Here is a 24,748-nt window from a genome sequence, read left to right as displayed (position 1 = left end):
AGCCACTGAATCAGGCCGAATCTCCTCTGAATCGAATCGGCATCTGAAGCTTTACGCAGCCCTAATAGGTAGTATGTTCCACGTCTCCCTACAGTATCCCTACAGGTAGCTGCAGGCTGTGTTTGACAGCCCTAATGGAGAGCCAAGGGAGAGATCAGTGCACCTTGGGATGCTGAAGGATGCAGGAAAGTCCTGTCACTTGATGTGTAACATGCTGCCCATTCCAGTTAAAGCCTAATTCAAACAAGCTACAAAGGTGTTTAACAAGTAATGTGTTTTAGACTTCTTTACCATTTTGCAACTCATTTTCCATTTTTATCATGTGATAAATTATTTGCACATGTATTGTATCACAGTTTATTGCACGATTAACAAGTTAATCGTGCAATAAATGTAACATCTGCCAGGAGCCTGAGGTTCAGTTTTCTCAGCTTCCTTTTCTTGTTGAAAGTTTTTATAGAGTATGATCGGGCATTTATACACACATTTTTTTTGTCCCACGGCGCGCCAGAGATCCACCACGTCAGAGCATGCACGCAAGCTGAGACGAACTGCACTGCACCGCGTGCAGTTGTATGAGTAACGAAATGCGCACCAGCGCACAGAAAATGGAGGCTATGTGCTTTTGAACTAAAGCACCTCTGGTATGTTTTAGCTCAAAAGTACACCACCACCTTTTTCTCAGCGCCGATGCGCATTTCGCTGCTTATACAACTGTAAGCGTCACAGTGCTGGGTGCTTTTCAAAGTACCTGGCGCTGCGGCGCTTGCATGTGTAAAAATGCCCATCATATCCCACCAGCAGAAGTGCTTCACTTTAGTACACTCTGGGGCTTAAATGAGGCACTCAGCTAGGCTTAAGACAGGTTGCATGAGTGAAACTGAAAGCAATATGTAGGTCCTACTTCTGCAGTGTAAATATAGTATAAATTCAGTTTTAAATGCATCTCTCACTGGACAGTATCAGTGATTATTTATGAGGGTGGGTTTTTTTTCGTGTGTGTGTACTGGGCAGAGATGTTGACTCAGTTCTGATCTGCTTTGGCTATGTTTTTCAAGCACTTTGGGTTTGAAACTCTTGACAAAGAATCTTTGTGCTCCTTGTCTGTCAGTTGCAGTTGGTAAAAATTAAGGCGGTTAATGTCTACCAGCAGCAGGAACAGCAAGCCCTGAAGTACAGATATGATTTTCCATTGCCTGTGGAGAGGAATCCACCACATGGGATTTTTTTTTTTCCTTTTTCTTATGAATATGCCTAAGGTGACATAAAGAACTAGTGTTAGGGAACCTGGGTTTTCTTTGGACCATGTTAAAATCAATTGAAAACAAAATCACAGTTTTACATACAGAATAAGAGTTTGAGTTTCATCTTTCATTAATAAGCATCATAGTACTTGATTAATATAATTTTATGGGAACGAGTACAAATAAAATTGATGGTTACTGTACGTGACTACTTAAGAGTGATACAAACCCTAGCATTTTTCTCTAGTTTGGCTTCATTACACTACTTTGCTGCCATATAATGCCTTTTCTAGGAAAACAAAACATGAATGTTTTACTAAATTCAGAACCAGATTGAACGGGATGTGAAAACCTCACATTCTGGCAAAGCAAGATGTGAGCCTATCCTAACAATTACCCTTTTCTTCTCTCTCTAGTGAAATTCAGTAAATATGTTTCAAATGAACTGCAATGCATATTTTTTCCAGTAATGTAATAATCACATTATGGAATATAGGCAACACTCCAAAACTTGGCTAGGAATCCAAAGTTATTCTTTCTTGCTTGTTTCACTGATGATTTGAATTGATACAGTTGTTATTGCAAACTGAAGCAAAACACTTCCAAAATAGTTAACTTTTTAGGCTAGGGACAGAAGTTGCACACAAACTAGTATAAATGATTGGAAACCAGTTCAAATCTGTAGCAAAATGGATGAAACTGGTTTAAGATAAACCTGGATGGATGTAGTATCAGACTTAACTGATTTAGATTAAATCGGTTCATTGAACTTCTGTCCTAGATCCCCTCCAGATTCAAGTTAACTCACAGTCCTCCAGGATTGTGCAAACCTCCTGCAAACCTCTCCCCTGCAAACCTCCCCTCACAAGGTGGGCAGGCTAGTCTTGGCCCAGGCTGTGTGCTCCAGCCAAGCAGGGAGGCATGCTCTAGCATCCCCCAACTTCTGGCCTGGGCCAATGCAGGCATGTGGCTGCATTTCCATAATCAAATGTGAATGTCTGTTCATTTTCTTGTTGATTCAATCTGTGCATTTTAGAATAACCTGCAGAAATTGAATCATTTCTGCTTCAGGCTTTTCGACTGTCTGTATTTAGCCTTGAGGCTAAGTGAGCTGAGTGTAGAAAGGGAGTTATCAGGTTTTCATCTTAAAAATTGAGATTGTTTGGTATGGTATGTTAAACAGACCAGTTACTGGAATTGTGCTGGCTGACAGCATGGAAGCAAATCCATGTGGCACATTCACTCTTTTGCTAATCTTTATAATAGTGTTGCTTAATCTGGTCTTTCTTCTGTTAGTTGTAGCTGAAGAACTGATGTGGCTGAGACAGTTACTGTAACATCTATCATGCTTTTCCATCAGTCTTTTGAATTCTGAAGGACTATTTTTATGTAGAATGTGAACAGGAGATAACTTCCAATTTGGATTGTTGTGTTTTGGATTTGGTTTAAAAATGGATTCCTTCCAAGAAAGCAAATATTAGGAAGGAATGCAATCTGGACTATTTATTCTCTCTCCAAATAGCTTGCAGAAAAAGCTCTGAAATGGGGTGGTAAGAGAAAATTAGCATTCATGTGACAAATTACACCTTGAGAATTTCTATATGACACAACCATTTCAACATTTTCTGGTCTGAACATGAAATTCAGCATCCTGAAGTGAATGGGGAAAAGCAGTATTGCAAACCACAAGCATGAAAAGTACTTCTAAAAATCTTGAGATTGACTTTAAAAATCATGAGATTAGTTTTAAAAAAATAGTACTGTGGCTATTATAATATTACTAGCCAATTGCTTGTCATGAATGACAGAGTGCTTAAGGGAGCGTTTACATGGCCCCCTACCCCCATCCTCTGCTCACCCTTTGGGGCGGGCCATATAAATAGTCTCTCCACCGCTGCTGCTGCCTCCTCCAGCCTCTGGTGCAGCAGCTTCCTCCTCCCACCCCCCTACACCTCCATCTCCTTCTCCTCCCTACCCATGGAGCAGCAGGGCTTCCCTCCTCCTGAGGCAACAGTGGCAGTGGCTCCCTCTCCCCTGCCCTTCCACCTCCATCTCCTCCTGCAGAGCAGCAGGGCTTCCCTCCACCTAAGGAGGCAGTGGCAGTGGTGGTTCCCTCCCCCTGCCCACCTGTCTGCCTCTGCCTCCTCCCATAGAGAAATGGGGCTTTCCCCAACCCAAAGATGTGGCGGTGGTGGGTCCCTCCTGCTCGCCTCCCATCCCTACCATCTCCCATGGAGCAGAGGGGCTTCCCCTGCCTGAGGAGGCAGTAGCAGTGGCTCCTGCCTCCCTCCTCCTGCCTACCCCCACCTCAACCTCCTCCCGTGGAGCAGTGGGGCCCCCACCTCCCTGCCTATGGCAGCAGTGGGTCCCTCCCAGCCTGAGGAGGCAGAGCCCCCCAGCCAAGCACTGCCAGCCCTCTCAGAGCGCATGTACAGTTGCCCAAAAGCATTACAGACAGACAGACAGACTAAGCCCTTTATTATATTAGAATTTTATTAAATGTTAATATATTTTATTTGCCTTCTGGATTCTGAGGCCTTAGGATATTTTCAAATAACATTTTTAAGGTATTTCTAAATTTCAGAAAGTTAGAAACTTGCTTGTTAAAAATTAAAGCTAAATTTCTCAATAAAACACTTGACCTTAGGCCCCGAAGCATACAAATGAAAAATGAATAGGCTCATGATAAAATCATGTGAGTTGGTAATTCTGTGAGGGATTCATAGGCTTGATAGTGACTTCACTGACTAAACTTGTCCTTAAAATTAAATGCATATATATTTGACCATATGTGTGGACATGACTCGCCAGTGACTACTATCATGGTATGGGATATGAGACTGAATGCTGCAGGGTGTCTGATAACATGATACCAACTAGTCACTAAGTCACTAAGCAAAATTCAAGCCAAGTAGGCAATAACAGAAAACTTCTGGCATGCTTCAGGCTGTTCAGTGGCTTCTGTTAAATGCAGTGGTGATCTCAGTCCATTTTCACCTCACCAAAACTACTGCTACAAAATGAGCTTCTTAGGCTTATCAGAATAGCCAAGAAATAAATGGGATGTGACCAAGCTATCTTCTCACTGTTACAAGTGGTTCCCGTAAATCAGTTTTAAGACATACTGGAAGGATGGTAAAAAGAAGATTGCACTGCCATCACGTGTGCTGTGCATATTACAGGTATAGAGGACTTTAGTCTCTGGGGCTGTCAGTCTTTCCCAAACACTGTATTAATCAACTAAAATGCACAACCAGTTTACAGATTTTCTAAATTACCCAGTACTGAAATTAAAGAAGTGCATGTGTATAAGAAAAAAGTAAATTCTCCCTAAATTGAAATGGTGGGTTTTAATCAACACAATTAAAAACCCACCAATTAAAAACCCACCGTTTCAATTTAGGGACTTCCATCACTGTGACAGAACAGTGACAGCCCTGTCAGTTCATGCCCTGCACTCCCCTGTCGCAGAGCGGGCAGGCTCTGCTGAAGGGGGGAAAAAAAATCGGTGAGAGACCCGATCCTTTTTTTTTCCCCCTCTCTAGAGCCTGCTGGCCCCACAGCTGGGGGACGAGCTGCCGGTGGGCCCTGAGCTGCGGGGGACAGCCCAGTGGGTGCTGACACTGAGGAGGGAAGCACTGGGGCAGCCGCAGCTTAGGGGCTGCACAACCTGCTGGCAGCTTGCTCCCTGGCTGTGGTGTTGGCTACAAATGTCCAACTCGGGATCCTTAAAATTCTGGTTTATTAGGTGGATTGAAACACTGTAATGTGTTAAATCATAAACCTTGGGGCTGGTCCTTCCACACACACACACACACACACACACACACACACACACACAGTAGCAAGCTACAAGAGTCAGGTATATCTATCCCACAGGTGCTGGAGTCTGCCGTTGAGGCTTCTTTCAGCGTGGTGTTATCTTCCAGAAGGGGGTCGCCAGATGGTCCTTCTGGCTGGACAGGTCGGGTACTGGTCAAGTTGGAGCTCAAGAGGGCGCCACTGAGGGTCACTTTTCATTGCTTTTTATCTGTCCTTGGCAGACTTTGGTGACTCCCCAGTTTTCAGGGTTGCCCAATCCAGGGGTTGTTGACCCTTGTGGGATTTCCCCCCTCGGTGGCTACTGGATGGCATCTGTCAGCCCCAGGGGTCATCCGCATGTACGTGCAGGTTTGGGAGTCCGTTGATGAATTTTGAATAGGGCTCTGAGAGCAGTCGATCTGGAGATATTCAGCCCAAAAGTTGGTCCCTGGCATTGATTAACTCAGGCCAGGGCTTCTAGCCCTTGATCAGTGACATTTAGAGATTTCCCGGTTGTTACATTGTCTTCTATTGAGTTCTTCCATTGGTTGATCTGCAGTTTCCTTAGGTGTTAATTGCTGCCTGCTACCGTGTTACACATTCAATCACTGATTCACTCGCTCTTTCAGGGGCCAGCCTGATACAGGGAAGGGCAGTTTGATTCCTGCCCTTGTTAACATTGTTACAATGTATAACTTACTTATGAAAATAAACACATTTAGTTGAAAGGTGAGGAGTATAAAATATAAGCTACAAAAGTAATGCCATGGCACACAAATAGATAAAAATACCAAAATACAAGGGGAGATACAAAATGCACACACACAAATTTCAAAACACAATTCCTTATCTTAAAGTGAAAGAAAGAGGAAGGAAGAAAAGGTAGAAGAGGAAAAACATATCCAAGGAGGGGAGAGCAACTGCAGGCAAGAGGAAAAGGGGCTTTCTGCTACAGTGAGAGATGCAGACAGGCTCTGGGAGAAGAAAAAAAAAGGATCAGGCCCCTCACTGCTTTTTTGGTTTTTTGTCTCAGCAGAGCCTGCCCTCATGAGCTGCTGCTGGTTTGCGCAGCACCTGAGCTGCAGGGGCGGAGGTTGATGTTTCTCTTCATGGTGGCAGTGCTCCCTGGGACCATCTAGGAAGGGTGCTAGCTTTGCAGGTGCTGCCCCAGCTTGGAGGCAGCACTTTCTGGATTCAACGGTGCATGGGGTGCTGGAAGCCTGGGCATTTTCAGAGAAGCTCAGGCCCCATGCACCATCTCTGCTGCCTTCCAGCTGCCTGGGACCTCCTGGGAATAGGGTGGCTGCCCAGAGAAGGTGGCAGGAGGGCATCAGCTGAGCTCTGATCCACACAGGGACAGGTACTCTGATGAAGTTAATGAAGTCACTCTGCTTTGGAGCACCTTCATCTGAACCCTGATGTAACAAAAGTTAATTTGTTGTGCAATTGGGCACTTTTAAAGCACTCTGCAGCCATGCACTTTTGTCAGGGCACAGTTGTAGAGCACTTTCAGGGGGGCCTATCATGCAACAAAAAATCACTTCTGTTAGTGCCCTAGATGATCCTCATTGCCTTTCTCTGCACCTGTTCCAGTTTGAATTGCTCTGTTATGACCATGGGTAGCCAGAACTGATACCTAGTATTCCAGCTGAAGACTTAGTAGTGTCTTAACATTAATACTTGCCTATCTGTAATGGAAACACTTATGATATAGCCCAAGATTCCATTGTCTTTTTTCCCTTCAACTATATCACATTGGTGGCTCATAGTCATTCTGGCCAGGTACACACATTACACTTTTAGTGATATAAATAATTGGAAACTGGTCCATACTCATAACAGAACATAAGTCTGGCACACAAAACCGGTCTATACCCATAAAAGAACAGAAGTTTGGCATGCATAGATTGGTCTAAAAATGGCGGAACCTGGTCTAAGATTCTGTCCCCCCTCTCCCGCCCCCGCAACACAAAGGGCAAATATGTGTTCTGTTCACTACCTATCTAAACTACACTGCTTACAGAAAACCGTATAACTCGATTCCAGATCAGGCTTTTTGAATGCCTGTGCCTGGCCTCTGTGATCAATTAGTATACTTAGGTCTTTCTCCTCTCTGCTGTTCCCAACTCATGGTATATTTCTATACCAGAAATTCTTTTTATCAGTCCATACTTTTGACCTTTTACAAGAATCTTTGTTCTCGCTCCTTGTAGAGGTTCTCTCAGATCCCTGCATTTCTCTATTCTGTTTGCAATCTGTCTTCAAGTGCCAATGTCAGTATGTCCATTGCAAATTACTAGAGCAATACCTTAGAGTAGAACTGCTGCGTCATCACAGTCTAGCCATTTTCTGCTGATAGAATATGATCTGCCAGATGTTGTGTCATGGTCCAGGTGAACTGGAAAAAAAGGTTATACATTAAAATAAAAAAAGTGCTCCAAAATTCTGTGCTGCCTGGGAACAGTCTCCGCTACTCAAAGAGTTCAAGACTTCACATTAACAGAAGGCCGTCAAACTACCTCTTTTAGTTTTCTTTTTCTTACTTTTCTGTATTTTAGATCAAAATTAGTGTAGTCAGGCAAACCTACTCAAAAAACTTTTTTTGCAAGCATAAAAAGATGTATAATTCAACACCAAGATAATTCAAATCCATCTTTGTTTTTGATGGATTATTTTTAATTGTGATTTGTCCCAGATTAATTACAATCTGTTGGGGTTCATATGTTTATTTTTTCCATCTATCAGAAATAGATATTTGCTGTTAGTTAAGCATGCATTTCAAGCTGTTTTCACTGTAGCTTTGCTTCCAAAAATACAATACATCTGCAAGTCACTACATGCTTTCCTTTTTTTTTAAAGTGTGTTCACACGAATACAATAGTGACACTGGTGTGATAACATCGCCAAACTATCCCAATAACTACCCTGTCAGGACTCAGTGCATATATAGGATCACAGTGAGAACCAACAAACAAATTGTGCTGCACTTCACCAATTTCACCTTGGAAGGAAATAAACGCTGTTCATTGGATTACGTAGAAATCAGGTGAGTATTGTCCTGATCCTTTGTATTGTCATTATTGCCAATAACTGTGGAAATAGGTAGAATCCACTTATTCTGGGTAAGAAACTGTAGTTTGAAATGCACCAATAAGTGATATAGTAAGAACCTGTTTGATAGTGAACTTCAGCTGCTAGCTTGTTCCCTTTTCCCTCCTATTCCTCACTTGCCTTTCCCAAGTAAATTCCACCTTTCAAAGTAACTGAATGGATTTTTGTGTAGACTGTAAATTCCTCAGTGGTATATGACTCAGTGCTAACAAGGATGCTGGCATTTGTGTGGCAATATTCCCATTTGATGTGGAGGATTTTCCAGAGGTGTTGTTGATGATACTTCTGCAGGTTCTTGAGATGACAATGGTGGGCCACCCACATTTGACATAGATAGAGGAGAGTGGGGATGATGACCGCATTGTCTTTCTGGAGACTGTGATGAATAAAGACACACCAAAGCAATTTCCCAAAGGAGGCACTTGCATACCAGATTCTGCAATATTCATTCCTCTGAAAGAGGTAGCTACTGAGGTAGGGAAAATGCTTGGCTACCTTCAGAGTCTTTCCCTTGATGGTAATTTGAAGAGAGGGGTCACATACATGGCCCGGGGTAGGCTGATAGAGCACTTTAGTCTCTTCTCAATGTTGCAAGAGAGGCCCATAGCTTGGTAGGCTTCTTCAGAAGGATCCAGTGTGGTCTAAAGTTTTCCTCAGTGTGTGCAAGGATGGTGCAATCATCAATATATTGAAGGCAGTCCTTAATAAGACCCAGGATGACTGTCAGAAAAATAGAGAACATATTTGGGGTGATGACACATCCTTGCTTGACCTCAGTTTGTATGACAAATAGATCTGTGTCTGATCTGCTACATAGAATGGTCACAATCATGACAGAAGCCTCAGGACCTTGAGGTACTTTTCCAGACATCCAAATCAGGCTACTACTTTCCACAAGGCTTTGCAATTGATGTAATAAAAGGCCTTTTTGAGGTTAATGAAGGCCATATACAGGTCCTGGTGTTGTTCTCAACACTTTTCTTGGACCTGGTATGCAACAAAGGTCACGTCAATTGCCCCTTGGGGTGGTCTGAAACCATACTGAGATTCCAGTAGGACTTCCTCAGCAAGAAATAGAAGACAGTTTAGGAGGATATGGGATATTTTCCCTGGTGTGAAAAGGAGGGTGATACCTCAATGGTTCCCACCCACAGACTTATCCCCTTTCTTGAAGACAGTTGTGAATTTGGCGTTCCCCAGGTGTCCAGGGATTTCTTCATTGTTCCAGCTGTGTAGAATAAATTTTTGCAGTCTCAGTACCAGTTCCTCACCATCAGCCTTGTAGATTTCAGTAGGTATGCCATCTGGTTCTGTGGCCTTGTTCTTGGTTTCCTTGATGGCATACCAGACTTCTCTAAGATAGGATGGTTGGTGTTTCAGGGTGTTGGGAGATGGATTCAGTGGTTGTAGCCCCGACAGTGGACTCATGTTTCAAGAGTGCCTCAAAGTGCTCTTTCCAACTAGCTTTGATAGATTCATTGTCTTTGAGGAGAGTCAAGCCATCCTGCAATTGCAGAAAAGAAGGACTGTGGGAAGTTGGGTCACAGATGGACTGTGTTGCCTGGAAAATACTATGCATGTCATGACTGTCAGGATAGAGCTAGATCTCTTTGGTTTCATCTTGCCACCACTGAGCTTTAATTTCCCAGATCCTCCTCTGAGCTTCAGCTTTGAAGAGCTGATACATCCTCTTCTTTTCTGGAGATAAGATGTCATCTTGTCAAGCAGAATAAGCTCTTCTCTTTCAGTCAAGGAAGGCTTGGATCTCAGTGTTGCTGTCATTGAAACAGTCTTTGTGTTGATAGGTGGTATAGCCAGTTGATTCAGCACAGGCCATATGGACGGTGGCTTTAAACCCCTTCCAGATGAGGAAATCTTGCCTTCATTTGTGGACAGGGCTGTGGAGACATTGTTGGAGATCCTTAATAGCTATGTATGGATATATCATTCATTACTTTGTCTAGTCCCTTTTTGTCCCTTTTTTAACCTGGCTATACCATCTGTCTCTGCCATCTCCTGTGGTAGTGAGTTCCACAAGTTAGTTAATTTTAAACCTTTCTCGTGCTAATTTTAGTGGAGTGTCCCCCCAGTCTTGTATTCTGGGACTTAGCAAATAACAGTTCCCTATTCAATTTGTCCACACCCTTCATGGTTTTATGGACCTCTATTATATCACCCTGCAGCCTTTTTAGTCTTTCCTGGTATGGCAGGGCTCCATGGCCCTCATCATCTTGGTTGCCCTCTGCACCTTTTCTAATTCTACTACATTCTTTTTGAGATGTGAAGACCAGAACTGTACACATTATTCACAATGTAGGCACACCATGGGATTGTATCATGGCACTATGTTTTCCATTTTGTTTTCAGTTCTCTTCTATGGTCACTTTCCTGAGTGGTTACAGCTACTTCAGAACCCAGCATTGTATATAAATAATTGAGGATATTTTTCCTTATGTGCACTACCTTGCCCATGTCAACCAAGTTCATCTGCCACTTTTTGCCCACACATGTAGTTTAGTGAAATCTTTCTGCAGCGTCTCTCCATCTTGGGATTTGGAACAATTTAGTATTAATTGCAGGCTTGGAGATTTCTACATGCACTCCCATTTCCAGGTCATGTTGAAAATGTTGAACAAAACTGGTGTTTGCACAGATCATTGAGGGACCTCACTTTTGACTTCCCTCCATCTTGAAAAGTGACCATTTTTCTATCAGGCTCAAATTATTTATGAATTGATGCTGAATGTTGTAGATGGTTCCGGTTAAAACAAAGTGGAAAAAAATATAAAGTTTTGAAACAATTAATTTCACCATTTTCTGAATTGAAAATGTTTCTGTGTTTTGTTTTGTAACAGTGTTTGAAGATGAGATTTATATAATTTTAATATAAAAAGTAAGAAAAAGAAAATTTGCAAACAGAAAGAAATTTTCATTCTGGATAAAATTAAGTGTTTGGTTTGATCTTAAGTAAATTTTTGGGAGATTTTGTTTAAGAAAAGTGAAAAACGTTGGTTTGTTTAATTATTAAAAAAAACCCTTTAAATCAGTTATTTGCTCAGGTCTTATTTCAGATAGCATCATCGTGAAGATATTGTAAACATTGATGATGACATGTTCAAACAGTTTAACCTAACTCTGTATAGTTCTACTCGCTTGAATTAAACTGTAGAATCATCACAATTGCATGTCTTTTATTGGAGGTATGCATATTTATATCACTTGAAGATGTGGCTCAGTTTCTACACCACACAGCTAGAAAAAATGTTAATCCAGCTAAAACTGTACAGATTAGGACCCTGTCACAGTTTTTAACTCTCAGTAACCTAAGACATCAGAAAGTGACTAAACTTTTGCTCTTTGGAAACAAGGAGAGAACTGACCTGCAATAACAACTAGGTTTAAACAAAACTGTCTACAGAAAGAAGTAAATGTAGAATTTATATTTGTCTTAAAAATGAGCACCTAATCTGATTTTCTACTTTAACAGGATAGTAGTAAAGCAACACAGATATATTTTACATGATACTAATGTATGGGAATTCGATGGTGCTAACATTATAGAAAAGTCAGTGGAAACAGTCTTTCCTGTCATGCTTTTCCAGGAGATATGTATGTGTGTAGATATGTGACTATCCTGAAAAACCTCTAGATTCAGGAGGATTAACAAAGTATTGCATGACCATGCCAGTTACAACATTAAGGGAAGTTGCTTCTAGTTAAGTGTCAGTTCAGAAAAAATGTCAGATCAAGAATCACCTGTGAAGGCCAAAGAAAAACCACCCAAAAAAGAAAACGCAGCATTTCAGTTATGAGGTGAAAGTGGGCCACTGTAGGTGATTTTTGCCTCCTAGGAAACCTACTATCTCCCTGCTAACATACCCGTACTGAAAGTACCCAGAGATGATGCTTTGGCTCTTGCAGGATTTTGTCAGGTTCTGAACTTGTATTGTAACTAACTTGTTGAGATGATGAGCTAAATGGTTTACAAACAGTTGAGTAAGGCCTACTGTCAGCAACAGAACTCTTCCAGTACTTAGTCATTACATTTCTCCATAACAGTAACACTGAAGGAATCCCATGTTTTATTTATATTTCTCCCACTTGACCTGTTGACCCAAGACTTTTCTTCTGTTTTGCTCTAGAGATGGAGGCTACGAGACATCACCATTCCTTGGAAAATACTGTGGCTTAACTCTGCCACCTGTTATTGTCTCCCACAGTAACAGACTGTGGATAAAGTTTGTAAGTGATGTGTATGGCACAAAAACTGGATTTTCAGCTTACTGGGATGGAACATCAACGGGTAAAATAAGAATTCTGAGGAGGGGACCATTTGATATAAAACTCATTGTCCTTTTTCTGCTTGTCTCTGTTGTTCCATTTTTTCTGTTTCCAACTGCATAATGAATCCCTTCTAATTAAATCCCTTCATTGACTAATAAAAATAGAAATGTAGATAGCTAGAACATGGGTGAATACATGAAATGGACATACAGTTTGTTTGTTTTTTCTCCAAGGGGTGAAAGAAACATGAGTATATTGTAAACTCAACTCTATTCTTTGTTCTGTGCTTATGAGGAAAATAATGGTGGCACCAGGAAAAAACATGAGGTAGATGAGGACCACCATGAGATTTAAAGTTCCAGCAGCAGACTAGGAGTTGGGAACAGTGGGTGGAGGCTACAGGAAAGATGCAGGGGGAAGGGAAGAACAGGGGACAGGAGTGTAAGGTGTCTCCCACTCCATTCTGGCACATAGCCCTTAGACAGTGCCTGTGGCTCGTGCTCCACTTGCCAACCCATACTTACACCACTGTTGTGAAGCATTGCATTGGCTACAAAAGAGAGATGCAGTAATAGGATACAGAACTCCATATAAAATTTCTTTGCAGATGAGAGCAGGATGTTGCTGATGCTTAATGTGTTGAATGACAGTTTCTTTGTCCCTTTCAGGATGTGGAGGGACTCTCACAACTCCATCTGGCATCTTCATGTCTCCAAACTATCCTATGCCTTATTACCGCAATTCAGAATGTTATTGGTTGCTGAAATCAAGCCGAGGCAGTCCATTTGAAATCCAGTTTGAACAATTCCACCTGGAGCCCCATCCCAAATGCACCTTTGATTACTTGGCTGTATGTACAGTATTTCTCATTTCTTACATACCAGAGCAATATGAATGCCCAGGGAGAAAAATAGAAAGACACTTGTGACAATGAACAGTTCTAGAACAGTGCACATGCGCACATAAAATAAAAGGATTTAGGCCCAGATCTAAAGGCCACTGGGATAAATTAGAATCTTTGCCTTTACATCACTGGGTTTTGGATCAGAGACTTAACAAGCTATTTTTGTTGATTGGAAGGACAGAAGGCACTGCAGTGACAATAACAGCATTGTTAATCCCAAATTTCATTCTCAAAATGTTACATAATAGACCTGAATATTTGTATAAGAGTTGTACTGAAGAAGAGTTTTCTCCTCCTGGTGAACAAACCATTCAAAAGTCACTAGAATAGATTACTATCTTCACTCTTTTTCACTCTTTAGGTTTCCTTGTTCTTGAAAGTAAACTTACTGTAAAGAGAGACAACTTCTCCTGAGAACTTTAGTGTGGAAACCAACCACCATTAGACTGCATGTAACATTCCAGGCTGTATCTTGTAGCGGGCTTTCATTTGTTTGTCACTGCCAAACTAATAGGTGAAATTTATGTGCTTATTGCATCCTATAGATTCTTTAGCTAAGAGCTGGTTCACTGGGGGTGAAAGCTGGGACTATTAACACACTGGGCACCTGTACACATTACAGGGTTTAATCCTCATTAAATTAAATAGGTTTATAAAATTTAAACGTGTTTATTTTGGAGTGCTGCATCAATGTTTGCACGTACTAGGTTTTCGAACAAATTAAGACCAGTCTCTGGATGGCACCGCAGGAGAGCAGGACATCCCTTGCTGACCCACCATCCCAGGACCCCCCACTCTGTGCCCTGCCTTGCAGCTGTGAGAGCAGGGAGCCGGCACATGACACAAGAAGAAAAAATCGGCAGCAATTCAAAAGTGGCAGTAATTTGAAGGGAAGAAGTACAAATAGTTGTAGCAGCATTTAGTGGATAAAGAAGCTTATTATACGTCTTTGAGTGCCTTTTTGTTTGCACGCAACAAATCCATGAACACGACACTTTAATTTGTGATGAGCCAAACTAAATATGTCCAAGGAGTTTTAGCTTAATGCACCAGAAAGACTTTTAAAGCATCTGGAAAACCCGCTCATGCAAACAGTCATGCTGTTACAGTGCAAGAAAGGGCAAAAAACATGACGTGTACAAGCACCCAATGTTCCTACCAGGGTGCATCTACAAGTGCACTTTACTGCGGAGTTGACTGCTTAGCTCCACAATAAAGTGTCACAGTCTACACATCCAGGATTTTGTGCCCATATTAGGGTGCAGTAAATTAATTAACTCTGCTGTAGGATAGTACTGTCCTATGGTGGAGTGATCTTGTGCACTTAAACACATGTGTAGACTGTGATGGGCAGGCTGCAGCATGAGGGTGCTACAGTGCAGGGGCTTCCTGGCATACTGTAGCACCCTCATGCCCCAGCCAGCTCCTTTACTGGCTAACGCCACCACTTGGAGCCCGAGGCTGACCCCCCAGATCTCCTTCCAGCCCAGAGCAGCTCTGCTTCAGCTCAATATACTGCAGTCCCAGGCTAATGTGTAAATGCTGTACCTGGGAGCAGCTGACTCCATTGCAAACAGCCAGAATTTATCACATCATCCTAATTGCACATGTATATGCACCCCCAGAGAGTGCCCTATTCTTTTCCAACTTAAGGTGATGCATGACTTCAGAAACTATTTGCCAAAACATTTACCAGAACTTGAATATCCATGTTTCAAGCTTTGAATTAAATTTTAATTTAAACTTAAAACAACTAACTTTTATGTTTGGGATTACAAAATTTATACACACGTGCACACTTACCCATTTTGCATGCATAAAGCTGATACATAGGTAGTAGAGTTGCCAGTGGCCATGTGGTTTTACTGCAGTGATTGGCCAGTGTTTGCTCCCAGAAGCAGCTGCAGCCGCTCCCAGAAGTGGCTGCAGCAACCGCGGTTATCGGTCGCAGCAATCAGCTGTCGCAGGATCGCCCAGGAGGGATCCCCCCCAGTTGGCAGGATCAGCCGTGGGGGGGACCCCCCCCCCCCCGCCAGCCAGCGGGACTGGTCACAGGGGAGCATGTGCCCCGCCTGACTAAGTTGGCATCAGTCACCCATGTATCAAACCATGTCCATCATCCTTCAAAGTCTCTGTCTTTTTTCATTTGAAGGTATATGATGGCAACAGTACCAATGCTAAGCTGCTGGGTAAATTTTGTGGGAGTCAGACACCAGACGCAATTCGCTCCACTGGGGATACTTTGTACATGAAACTAAGGACAGATGGCAGCTTGCAAGGTGGAGGTTTCCTTGCTAAGTACAAACAAAGTAAGTACTAATGAGAAGAATGAAAGAAAAATGTTGCTAGAATGCTAGGACCTGTTCTTAAAACTTCTGCATCCCAGTGGTCTTACTGTGACCAGAGCTCCATTCCAGTAAAGACTAGGAAAATACAGTATCATTATAAATAGGGCCAGGTTCTTCAGTCTGCTCAGTCTTAAAGCATTAAGGCTTAAAGCCTTAAATTGTCAGAGATGTCTGGTGGAAGAATCTTTTTTTGTGGGGAATATCTCTCTGAGTACCAGCCACCCCTTCCACTTGTGACTTACGTAGCATGTATATGAACCATCTATGTATTGTAAAACAGTTCTACAGTTCCTGATCTTCTACTAGCATAATTTCAAGATATTCTGCTAGTGATGGAAGATAGAATAGACCCCTGACTTCTGTAGCTTGTCCTAAGACCAGATGAAAAAGATCACAAAGCTGCTCTCTCTGGATCTCTCCAAATGTAGTGGGACAGTCTGTCCCATAGTTTCTAGTAAAGCTTACTTAGAAGACTTCAGACAGTATCATTTTTTTAAAAATATGTGTTGTGAGAGTCTTATTTTTACAATTATTTATAAATTAATTCTGTTGTTGGATGTAACTGAAAGTAATGAAGCTTTGCAGAGAACAGAATACCAATATTTGAAGACTTTTTCCAGTTGGTATGAATGGATGTGCTTGACTTGTTACAATATATACACTACAAAAGCAAATCTTTTGCATCTGTTTTTCTTTGTATTAAAAATGTAGCTACATTTATTTAAACAAGAGCTTCACTTAAACTTAAATATGCTTTAAGTATTGTGCATTTTCTTTGCTTATAACTGTGGACATCGCCCCAGTATTTAGTTTCTCTCCTCACATATTAAAGGGTGTGCATGCCACTTGAAGTTGGTATGATTCTGAGATGAGGGAATGATACTAAGTATAAACTGTAGCACAGTTATTTCTAGATATTGTGAAGATGATGTGTCCTCTTAAGAAACGCTGCTGTAGTTTTTCAGGAAGAGGTATAGCTGGGCATACCCATGAGTTTGAATTACAGTAAATCATTTGGTTGTAGAGTTTCCTGTGAAAAGTCAAACACTTGGAGCAATATTTATGAGGGTGGTATTTTTTAAATTTTTGCCTGACTCATCTCTTAGAGAAACCATACTTTCCTCTACATTCTGATACCTTCCAGACCAGAAGGTCAGGACTATTGATTAGAAGAACTTTATCTGTGCAACTAACTAAAAAGAACACTTCATATCTGCAAGTGTGGAGCATACAAGGTATCAGCTAAAAGCATGTGTGCTTTACAAGTTTCATTAATATTTCATTAATAGGGATGGGCAAATAATAGGGCTGTGCAAAGCTTCAGTCATTGATTTGATTCAGTGGAGATTCGGCCTGATTCAGCAGCCGAATCTCCAAATCAAATCAAGAGACCCTTTAATCTCTCCGAATTGAATCGGAACCCTCTAAATCTATTCAGAGAGATTCAGAAAGATTCAATGATTCGGACATAGACACAGCTTTAAATGTTTTTTCTACATACTTCAAGGTACCAGTTGGCTTGTTAATGCTGAGATGGTGGGGCAGATGGAGCATCCCATGGGAGTGCATGGGGGTCCCCAGTGCGCTTGGCAGTGGACGCGGAAGTGGACCAGAAGTACTTCTGATCCACTTTCAGGTTCACTGCCGAGTGTGCACAGCCCGCCCCCACCTCTCCCCCCTATGCTCCTGTGGGATGCTCCATCCACCCCACCATGTCAGCATTCATGAGCCATGCCTTATACCTCAAGCTATGTAGAAAAGACATTTCTCTGAATCAGCGTTGAATCAAATCGGGACAGTGATCTAAATCAACTAATTGAGTCACTGTCCCCTGAATCGGACCAAATCCAAATCAAAAACAGCCTGCTTCGCCCACCCCTAGCAAATAACACAAGAAACAAAACTTCCAGCATCTTGCTTAAATTCTAAAAATAGAGACAAGTAGCAGTTTGAAATAATGTAGCTTAGTTAGTCAGAGGCATTCACATGTCCTCATAACGTTGTCTCATAAACCATTTTTTATATATGTTTTAGAGGAAAGTAGGGTGTCAGATAGGCCTGTGCAAAGAGGCTAGTATTTGCTTTGGATTTGGATTCAGCCTGTTTGGGGGACAGTGACTTGATTCAGTGATTTGAATCACTGTCCCAAATTGATTCGGCTAAATCTGATTTGGAGAGTCAACCACCACTGAATCAGCCAAATATATAAATCAAACAGGCCCCATCCTTTGCCCGCTCTCCCAGCCCCATCAATGCCTGATCTGCCCAGCACCAGCATCCTGGCTCTTAAAAAAAAAAAAAAAAAAAGAGAGAGAGAGAGAGAAAAAAAGCCCCTCACCCACTGGCTCCTGCCAGGCAGGGTCTGATCCACTGCCCCACGCTGCATGGGGGGCTCTACCACAAACCCCCAGAAGCCCTGATGGCCGCTGCAGCAGACGGTGAGTGCAGGTCTTTGTTCCAATCTCCTCCTAATTGAATCAGCACCCAAAGATTCACACAGCCCTAGTGTCAGATCAACACAGATACCTCTCAGTGTTTGAATATTATTTCATAGATTTCATAGCCATTAGGGCTGGAAGGAACCTTGGAAGATCATTGAGTCTAACCCCCTGCCCCAGGGGCAGGAAGTCAGCTGGGGTCATAGGATCCCAGTAAGATAAACATCCAATTTTCTCTTGAAGGTGTTCAGAGTAGGTGCTTGAACTACCTCCGATGGCAGTCTATTCCAGACCTTGGGGACTCGGACAGTAAACAAATTCTTCCTTATGTCCAGCCTGAAACAGTCTTGCTGGAGTTTATAACCGTTTAACCTTGTCATCCCTTGGGGCACTCTGGTGAAAAATCGTTCCTTCTGATCCTGGTGAACTCCCCTAATAAACTTATAGGTGGCCATCAGATCACCCCTGAGCCTGCGCTTTTCCAGGCTGAAGAGTCCCATAGCTCTCAGCCTGTTGTCGTAAGGTCTGTTTTCCTGACCTCTGATCATGTGTGTGGCTCTTCTCTGGACTCTCTCAAGCTTCTCCACATCCTTTTTGAATTGAGGAGCCCAAAACTGGATGCAGTACTCCAGCTGCGCCCTCACCAAGGATGAGTGCAATGGGAGAATGACGTCCTGGGATTTGCTTGAGAAGCATCTATGAATGCAAGCCAGCATTTTGCTCGCTTTACTAGCTGCACCATCACATTGAAGGCTCATGTTCATCTTGTGGTCAATCATGACCCCCAAGTCCCTTTCATCCATAGTGCTAGCCAGCATAGCACTACGAAGCTTATAAGGATGCTTCAGGTTTTTCCTCCAAAGGTGGAGAACCTTGCATTTTTTGGTGTTAAACACCATCAGGTTCTCATCTGCCCATTTCTTGAGCCTGTCAAGGTCTGCCTGGATCACCCTCCAATCCTCAGGTGTGAACGCTTTACCCCAGATTTTGATGGTCTCGGCAAACTTGGCCTGTCCACTTCTGACACCAATGTCTACATCATTAATGAAGATGTTAAATAGTATAGGCCCTAGGATGGAACCTTGAGGGACCCCACTGGTCACAGTGTACCACAATGATTGACTCCCATCAACCACCACCCTCTGGATCCTACCACAAGCCAATTCCCCAGCCAGTGGATCGTGGTGGACCCGCAGTTGGTCAATTTTGCAAGAGGTGATCATGGGATACCAGATTGAAGGCATTTTTAAGTCAAGATATACAACATCAATCTCCTCTCCCTTGTCCAGGTGATAGGTCACCTGCTTATAAAAGGAAATGAGATTGGTCAAGCAAGACCTACCCACAACAAAGCCGTGCTGGCTATCCCTCAGGATGTTGCCACTGGCTAGTCCATTAAGAATGGCCTCTTTGATGATTTTTTCTAAGACCTCCCCCTGGTTAGAGGTCAGCCTGATGGGCCTGTAGTTTGCCAGATCCACTTTCCTCCCCTTCTTGAAGATAGGCACCACATTGGCCTTCTTCCAATCTTTGGGTACTTCACTAGAGTGCCAGCTGTTCTCAAAGATCCATGCAAGGGCCTGAGCTATGATGCTAGACAGGTCCTTGAGTACCCTGGGGTGTAGATTGTCTGGGCCGGCTGACTTGAAGGTGTCCAGCTTCTCAAGGTGTTCCTTCACAAGGTCAGCATTGATGGAGGGCAAGGAAACTCCCTCACTCAGACCTCCCTGTCCTGGGCAGAGGCATCCCATGGACTGGTGAAAGACCGACGCAAAGTACCCATTTAGTAGGTTGGCTTTTTCCTGGGTGTTGGTCATCTGTTGTCCCATCTGGTTTAGCAGGGGTCCAGTGTTGCCCTTGCTTTTCCTCCGGCTTACCACTGTGCAGGCCGCGCCCCGATCCCACCTTTGTCGCCATGTGTGGCGGCGATTCCGATCTCATTCCCGTCGCCATGTGCGAGCCGGGGGAGAGCCGGGCCCGTCTTCATTGCACACGGGCTGTGGCCAGCAGCCTGGGCACACGGGGCTGGAGAGAACCGCTGGGCGGTTTAGCGCACGCGAGTTAGAATTAGTTACAGAGGCGTAATGGTTGATTGAAAAGATTGTTTATTTACACCCAAAGATGGTATTGGTGTAGGCTGGACAGGTTTCCAGGCACAGCTCCCGCTTGGATCCTCACTAGAGGAACACGACAAATCGATTGCTCCCACGGAGTTGTTCAGGCTCTGCGGGTCCGGTTCAGTTAGGTTTGAAAAGTTTCCCCAGAGTTACTTAGGCTCCGCGGGTCCGAAGTTACAGGAAAGGGATACGTCTAGGAATGCGCTCGGTGACAGAGAGAGGCTAGAAGCGAAAGCTCCGTAGGCTCAATTCCATTGCCTCTATTGCCTGCTTAGGAGAGGCGCGTTGGGTCCGCGAGGGTCCGCAGCGCTTGGAGATCTTCACACAGAATCTCTCTCGTCCTCCCTCCTCCGACTTGGGCGGAAACTACCCAAGCCTTTTGTACGGCTAGCAAGCCAATCGCTAGCCGCCACATGTGCCTACATTAGGAATGGGCCAATAATGTGGCGTGAATCCTAATACAAATGGCGGGAACTTCTTTGCAGCATGTATCACTATGATGCAAAAGAAATGCACCCTGCAAAGAAGCTGTAATCTGGTGGGAAATCCCCCGTTGCACCAGAGTTCTCTCTTGCAGCAGAGAACTCTACCGTGCAAAGAAAGTGACAAATTGGCGGGAAATAATTTAGCGGTGCCGAAGCGCGCACACAAACAAAAATCACAACTTTGGGATGTGACAACCACATATCTAGAAAAGGACATTTTATTATCCTTGATCCTTGTAACTAGTTGGAGTTCAGTCACAGCCTTGGCTTTCCTTGTTCACTCCCTGCAGGTCTGGACCATTGTGGAATATTCCTCCTTGGAGGTGGATCCCATCCTCCATTCTTTGTAGGTCTTTCTTTTTAGCTACAGGAGGTCTGCTAGTTCCCTGGAGAGCCAAGGGGGCTGCTGTGCCCTTTTGCTGCCTACACATTCTAGTTCCCGTGATCTTTGTGTATGGTGGAACATCTAAGTGCACAGAACGTGTTACTCTGTAAAACACTGAAAAAATCTAAGTACTGCACAGCAGGTATATTCCTTTTACCAGGTGATAGACATGAAAGTGTTTGTGAAGTGAATATCACGTGTCTCTCCTACCTTCTTCAAAGCCCTCCATTTGTTATTCAAGGCATCAGAATTTCCAATTTTTTCATTTTTCTATGTTCTATTTTTCTTCCCTATGCACATTATATGGATAGTTTAACATATTTTTGTATAATGGGAGTTTCTGAGTTACTGACTCCAGTGAAAGCCAGGTTTAGGAAAATAAGAATTACTGATCCAATGACATTCATACGGGGCTTTTTCACTTCTAATTTTTTTTTCATTCCCTTTCTAGCTCATGGAAAGCACCCTTTATCTGAGCTAAAATTCCCAAATCTTCCACTAAACTAAAGTTTATGAAAAAACAAAGAAAACCATGGTTCCTTTATTAAGAACTTTAGGTTTACTTCCAACATAAAAGGCAGTCTTTCCCATGGATTTTTTTTTACTGGTTTGCTGAAATGTTATATGATTTCACAGTAGCTTATCCTAATCCATCTTCTAGTCCCCTTAAATTAGTTCAAAATAACAACATTTAAGTTAATGTCACATTGCATGTTTATGATTAGTTATAAAAAGGCATGTATTTAGAAAATAATCATATATTTGAAACGACATGGTTCTGAAAGCTGAAAGATTATCAAAATGTGCACAGAGTATAGAAAAAATAGACACATAAGTCTACCAAGACTTGGAAATAAACCTATGCTTAGAAATGAAAACTAAAAGTTAGAAAATCTGTTTTTCTTTCCTGATATTTATAGTATGTCCTTGGGCAAAACACTTAGATCTCAGTGCCTCAGTCTATTCCTCTGTAAAATGGGTATAAGTCTACTTCCTATCCCATAACAGTAGTGATGAGGTTCATTGGTTAATATTTTGAGATCCTAGAATGAAAAACATGATGCAACATATAATTTATTATTATATTATTTTTTTTCTTCAGTTTGCCAAGGGGTAGTGATTGTCAATCGTAGCTATGGCATCTTGGAAAGTTTAAACTATCCAAATAATTACCCTCTAAATGAACAATGCAGCTGGACCATCAAAACTACAATGGGCAACACACTGAATTATAGTTTTACAGCTTTTGATTTAGAAGAAGGATCCAACTGTGACCTTGACTACTTGAAGGTATGTAACTAGTTTCCCCTTTGGACAGACTATAAGAATCTTTTGGGATAAGAGCAATTTGGTTACAGCAAGTAAAGGTGCTATTATTTAGAGCTAAGTAATGTTTTTCAGTGAATAGTAAATTTTCCAAAGAATTCTGTTTCAAGGCCCCCCCAAACAATTACCTTACTTAATTTGATACCTAGTTTTGCCTGAAATGGGGGACAAAATAAATTGTCAAAATACATCATGTTGATATTATTTAAATAGAATATTTTGAGTTAGATGAAAAGTTACTTTAAACTTGAAAAGTAAGTTTTTGTTGTTAATTTTTTTCGCCAAAATTTTATTTTGGCTACATCCAGAATGCATTTTTCCCCATTCTTTAATGTGGACCCCAAAATCCATTATTCACACATCTCTACTTTTATTATTATTTCTTCCAGTCCATATCTTACCTGCACATATATCAATCCTAGTCTGTTTATTTGAACACTTTCATATGGCAGCTAGAGATTTCTGCCAAAAGACACGGGCTTTCTATTCATTTTCTGACTGTGATGGATCAGCCCTTTGAAATATCAAGTGAATGCCCAAAGTTGCACACTGAATTTGAACACTTTTGTGAATTTGGTTCCTCAATTTGCCTGGTATAAGTACTGTAGGAACGAGATTCTTTTTGCAGATCACAGTTGTTCAATCTTGATTTTATTTGGCACAGGTAATAAATACACCATTTGGTTTCACTTAAATAACTGTTTAAATATGTCTGTCATTCAGCAAGGTACTTAAGCATATGTTCTGTTGCCATTAACTTAAACACATGCTGGATAGCAAGCCATGCTTGAAGTTCAGCATTTGCTTAAATGGTTTGCAGAAACAACACATCCCTTTTCAGAGTTCTGCTTAGGCTGTGGTTGCAATACTGTGTGCAGTTCTGCATTCTAAGAAGGATAAAGAAAAATGAGAGGACTGGAGGCAAGTGGTAGGGTTTGGAATGAAAACCATATGAGTAGTGGTTGGGAGAACTTAAATATGTCTAGTCTGGCAAAAAGGAGATAGAGGGTATGGACGCAGATTTCGTAGACGTTAGGGCTGGAAGGGACCTCGGAAGATCGAGTCCAGCCCCCTGCCCCAAGGGCAGGAAGTCAGTTAGGGTCATAGGATCCCAGCAAGATAAGCATCCAAAGTTCTATTGAAGGCGTTCAATGTGGGTGCTTGAACCACCTCCGATGGCAGTCTCTTCCAGACCTTGGGGGCTCGGACAGTAAAGAAATTCTTCCTTATGTCCAGCCTGAAAGGGTCTTGCTGGAGTTCATAACCATTCGATCGTGTCATCCCTTGGGGCACTCTGGTGAACAATCGTTCCCCCAGATCCTGGTGAACACCTCTGATAAACTTATAAGTGCCCATCAGATCACCCCTGAGCCTACGCTTATCCAGATTGAAGAGTCCCATAGCTCTCAGCCTGTCGTCATAAGGTCTGTTTTCCTGACCTTTGATCATGCGCGTGGCTCTTCTCTGGACTCTCTCAAGCTTCTCCACAGCCCTTTTGAATTGTGGAGCCCAAAACTGGATGCAGTACTCCAGCTGTGGCCTCACCAAGGCTGAGTACAATGGGAGAATGACGTCCTGGGCTTTACTTGAGAAGCATCTATGAATGCAAGCCAGCGTTTTGTTCACTTTACTAGCCACAGCATCACATTGAAGGCTCATGTTCATCTTGTGGTCAATCATGACCCCCAAGTCCCTTTCATCCATAGTGCTGGCAGTGTAGCACTGCCAAGCCTATAAGGATGCTGCAGGTTTTCCTCCCAAGGTGGAGAACCTTGCATTTTTTGGTGTTAAACACCATCAGGTTCTCATCCGCCCATTTCCTGAGCCTGTCAATGTCAGCCTGAATCATCCTCCTATCCTTAGGTGTGGATGTTTTACCCCAGAATTTGGTATCATCGGCGAACTTGGCCAGTCTGCTTCTGACTCCAACGTCCACATCATTAATGAAGATGAACAATACAGGTCCAAGGACAGAGCCTTGGGGGACCCCACTGGTCACAGGGCACCATGACGATTGACTTCCGTCAACCACCATCCTCTGGATCCAACCACGGAGCCAGTTCCCCAGCCAGCGGATTGTGGTGGACCCGCAGTTGGCCGGTTTTGCCAAGAGGTGATCATGGGACACCAGTTCGAAGGCTTTTTTGAAGTCAAGATATATGACATCAATCTCCTCTCCCTTGTCTAGGTGATAGGTGGTAGAAGAAAATGAGACTGATCAAGCAAGAGCTACCTGCAACAAACCTATGCTGGGTATCCCACAGGATATTGCCGTCAGCTAGTCCATTAAGGATGGCCTCCTTTA

General features: G+C 42.7%; 1 protein-coding gene across 1 annotated transcript in view; it reads left to right on the top strand.

Annotated features, from left to right (window-relative positions):
* The window catches only part of CUBN (cubilin), a 241,539-nt gene that overhangs the window by 48,388 nt on the left and 168,403 nt on the right, over positions 1 to 24,748 (top strand). The window contains exons 23-27 of the mRNA XM_019497851.2: positions 7,905 to 8,091; positions 12,299 to 12,459; positions 13,109 to 13,290; positions 15,497 to 15,653; positions 22,220 to 22,407. Coding sequence (XP_019353396.2) covers positions 7,905 to 8,091; positions 12,299 to 12,459; positions 13,109 to 13,290; positions 15,497 to 15,653; positions 22,220 to 22,407 — 875 coding nt within the window. The remainder of the gene's footprint in view (positions 1 to 7,904; positions 8,092 to 12,298; positions 12,460 to 13,108; positions 13,291 to 15,496; positions 15,654 to 22,219; positions 22,408 to 24,748) is intronic.

The sequence above is a fragment of the Alligator mississippiensis genome, chromosome 5 (genome assembly GCF_030867095.1).
Source record: "Alligator mississippiensis isolate rAllMis1 chromosome 5, rAllMis1, whole genome shotgun sequence".
Taxonomy (NCBI): Eukaryota; Metazoa; Chordata; order Crocodylia; family Alligatoridae; genus Alligator; species Alligator mississippiensis.
Note: the sequence above shows the minus strand (reverse complement) of the source record. Positions and strands in the feature narration are given on the sequence as shown.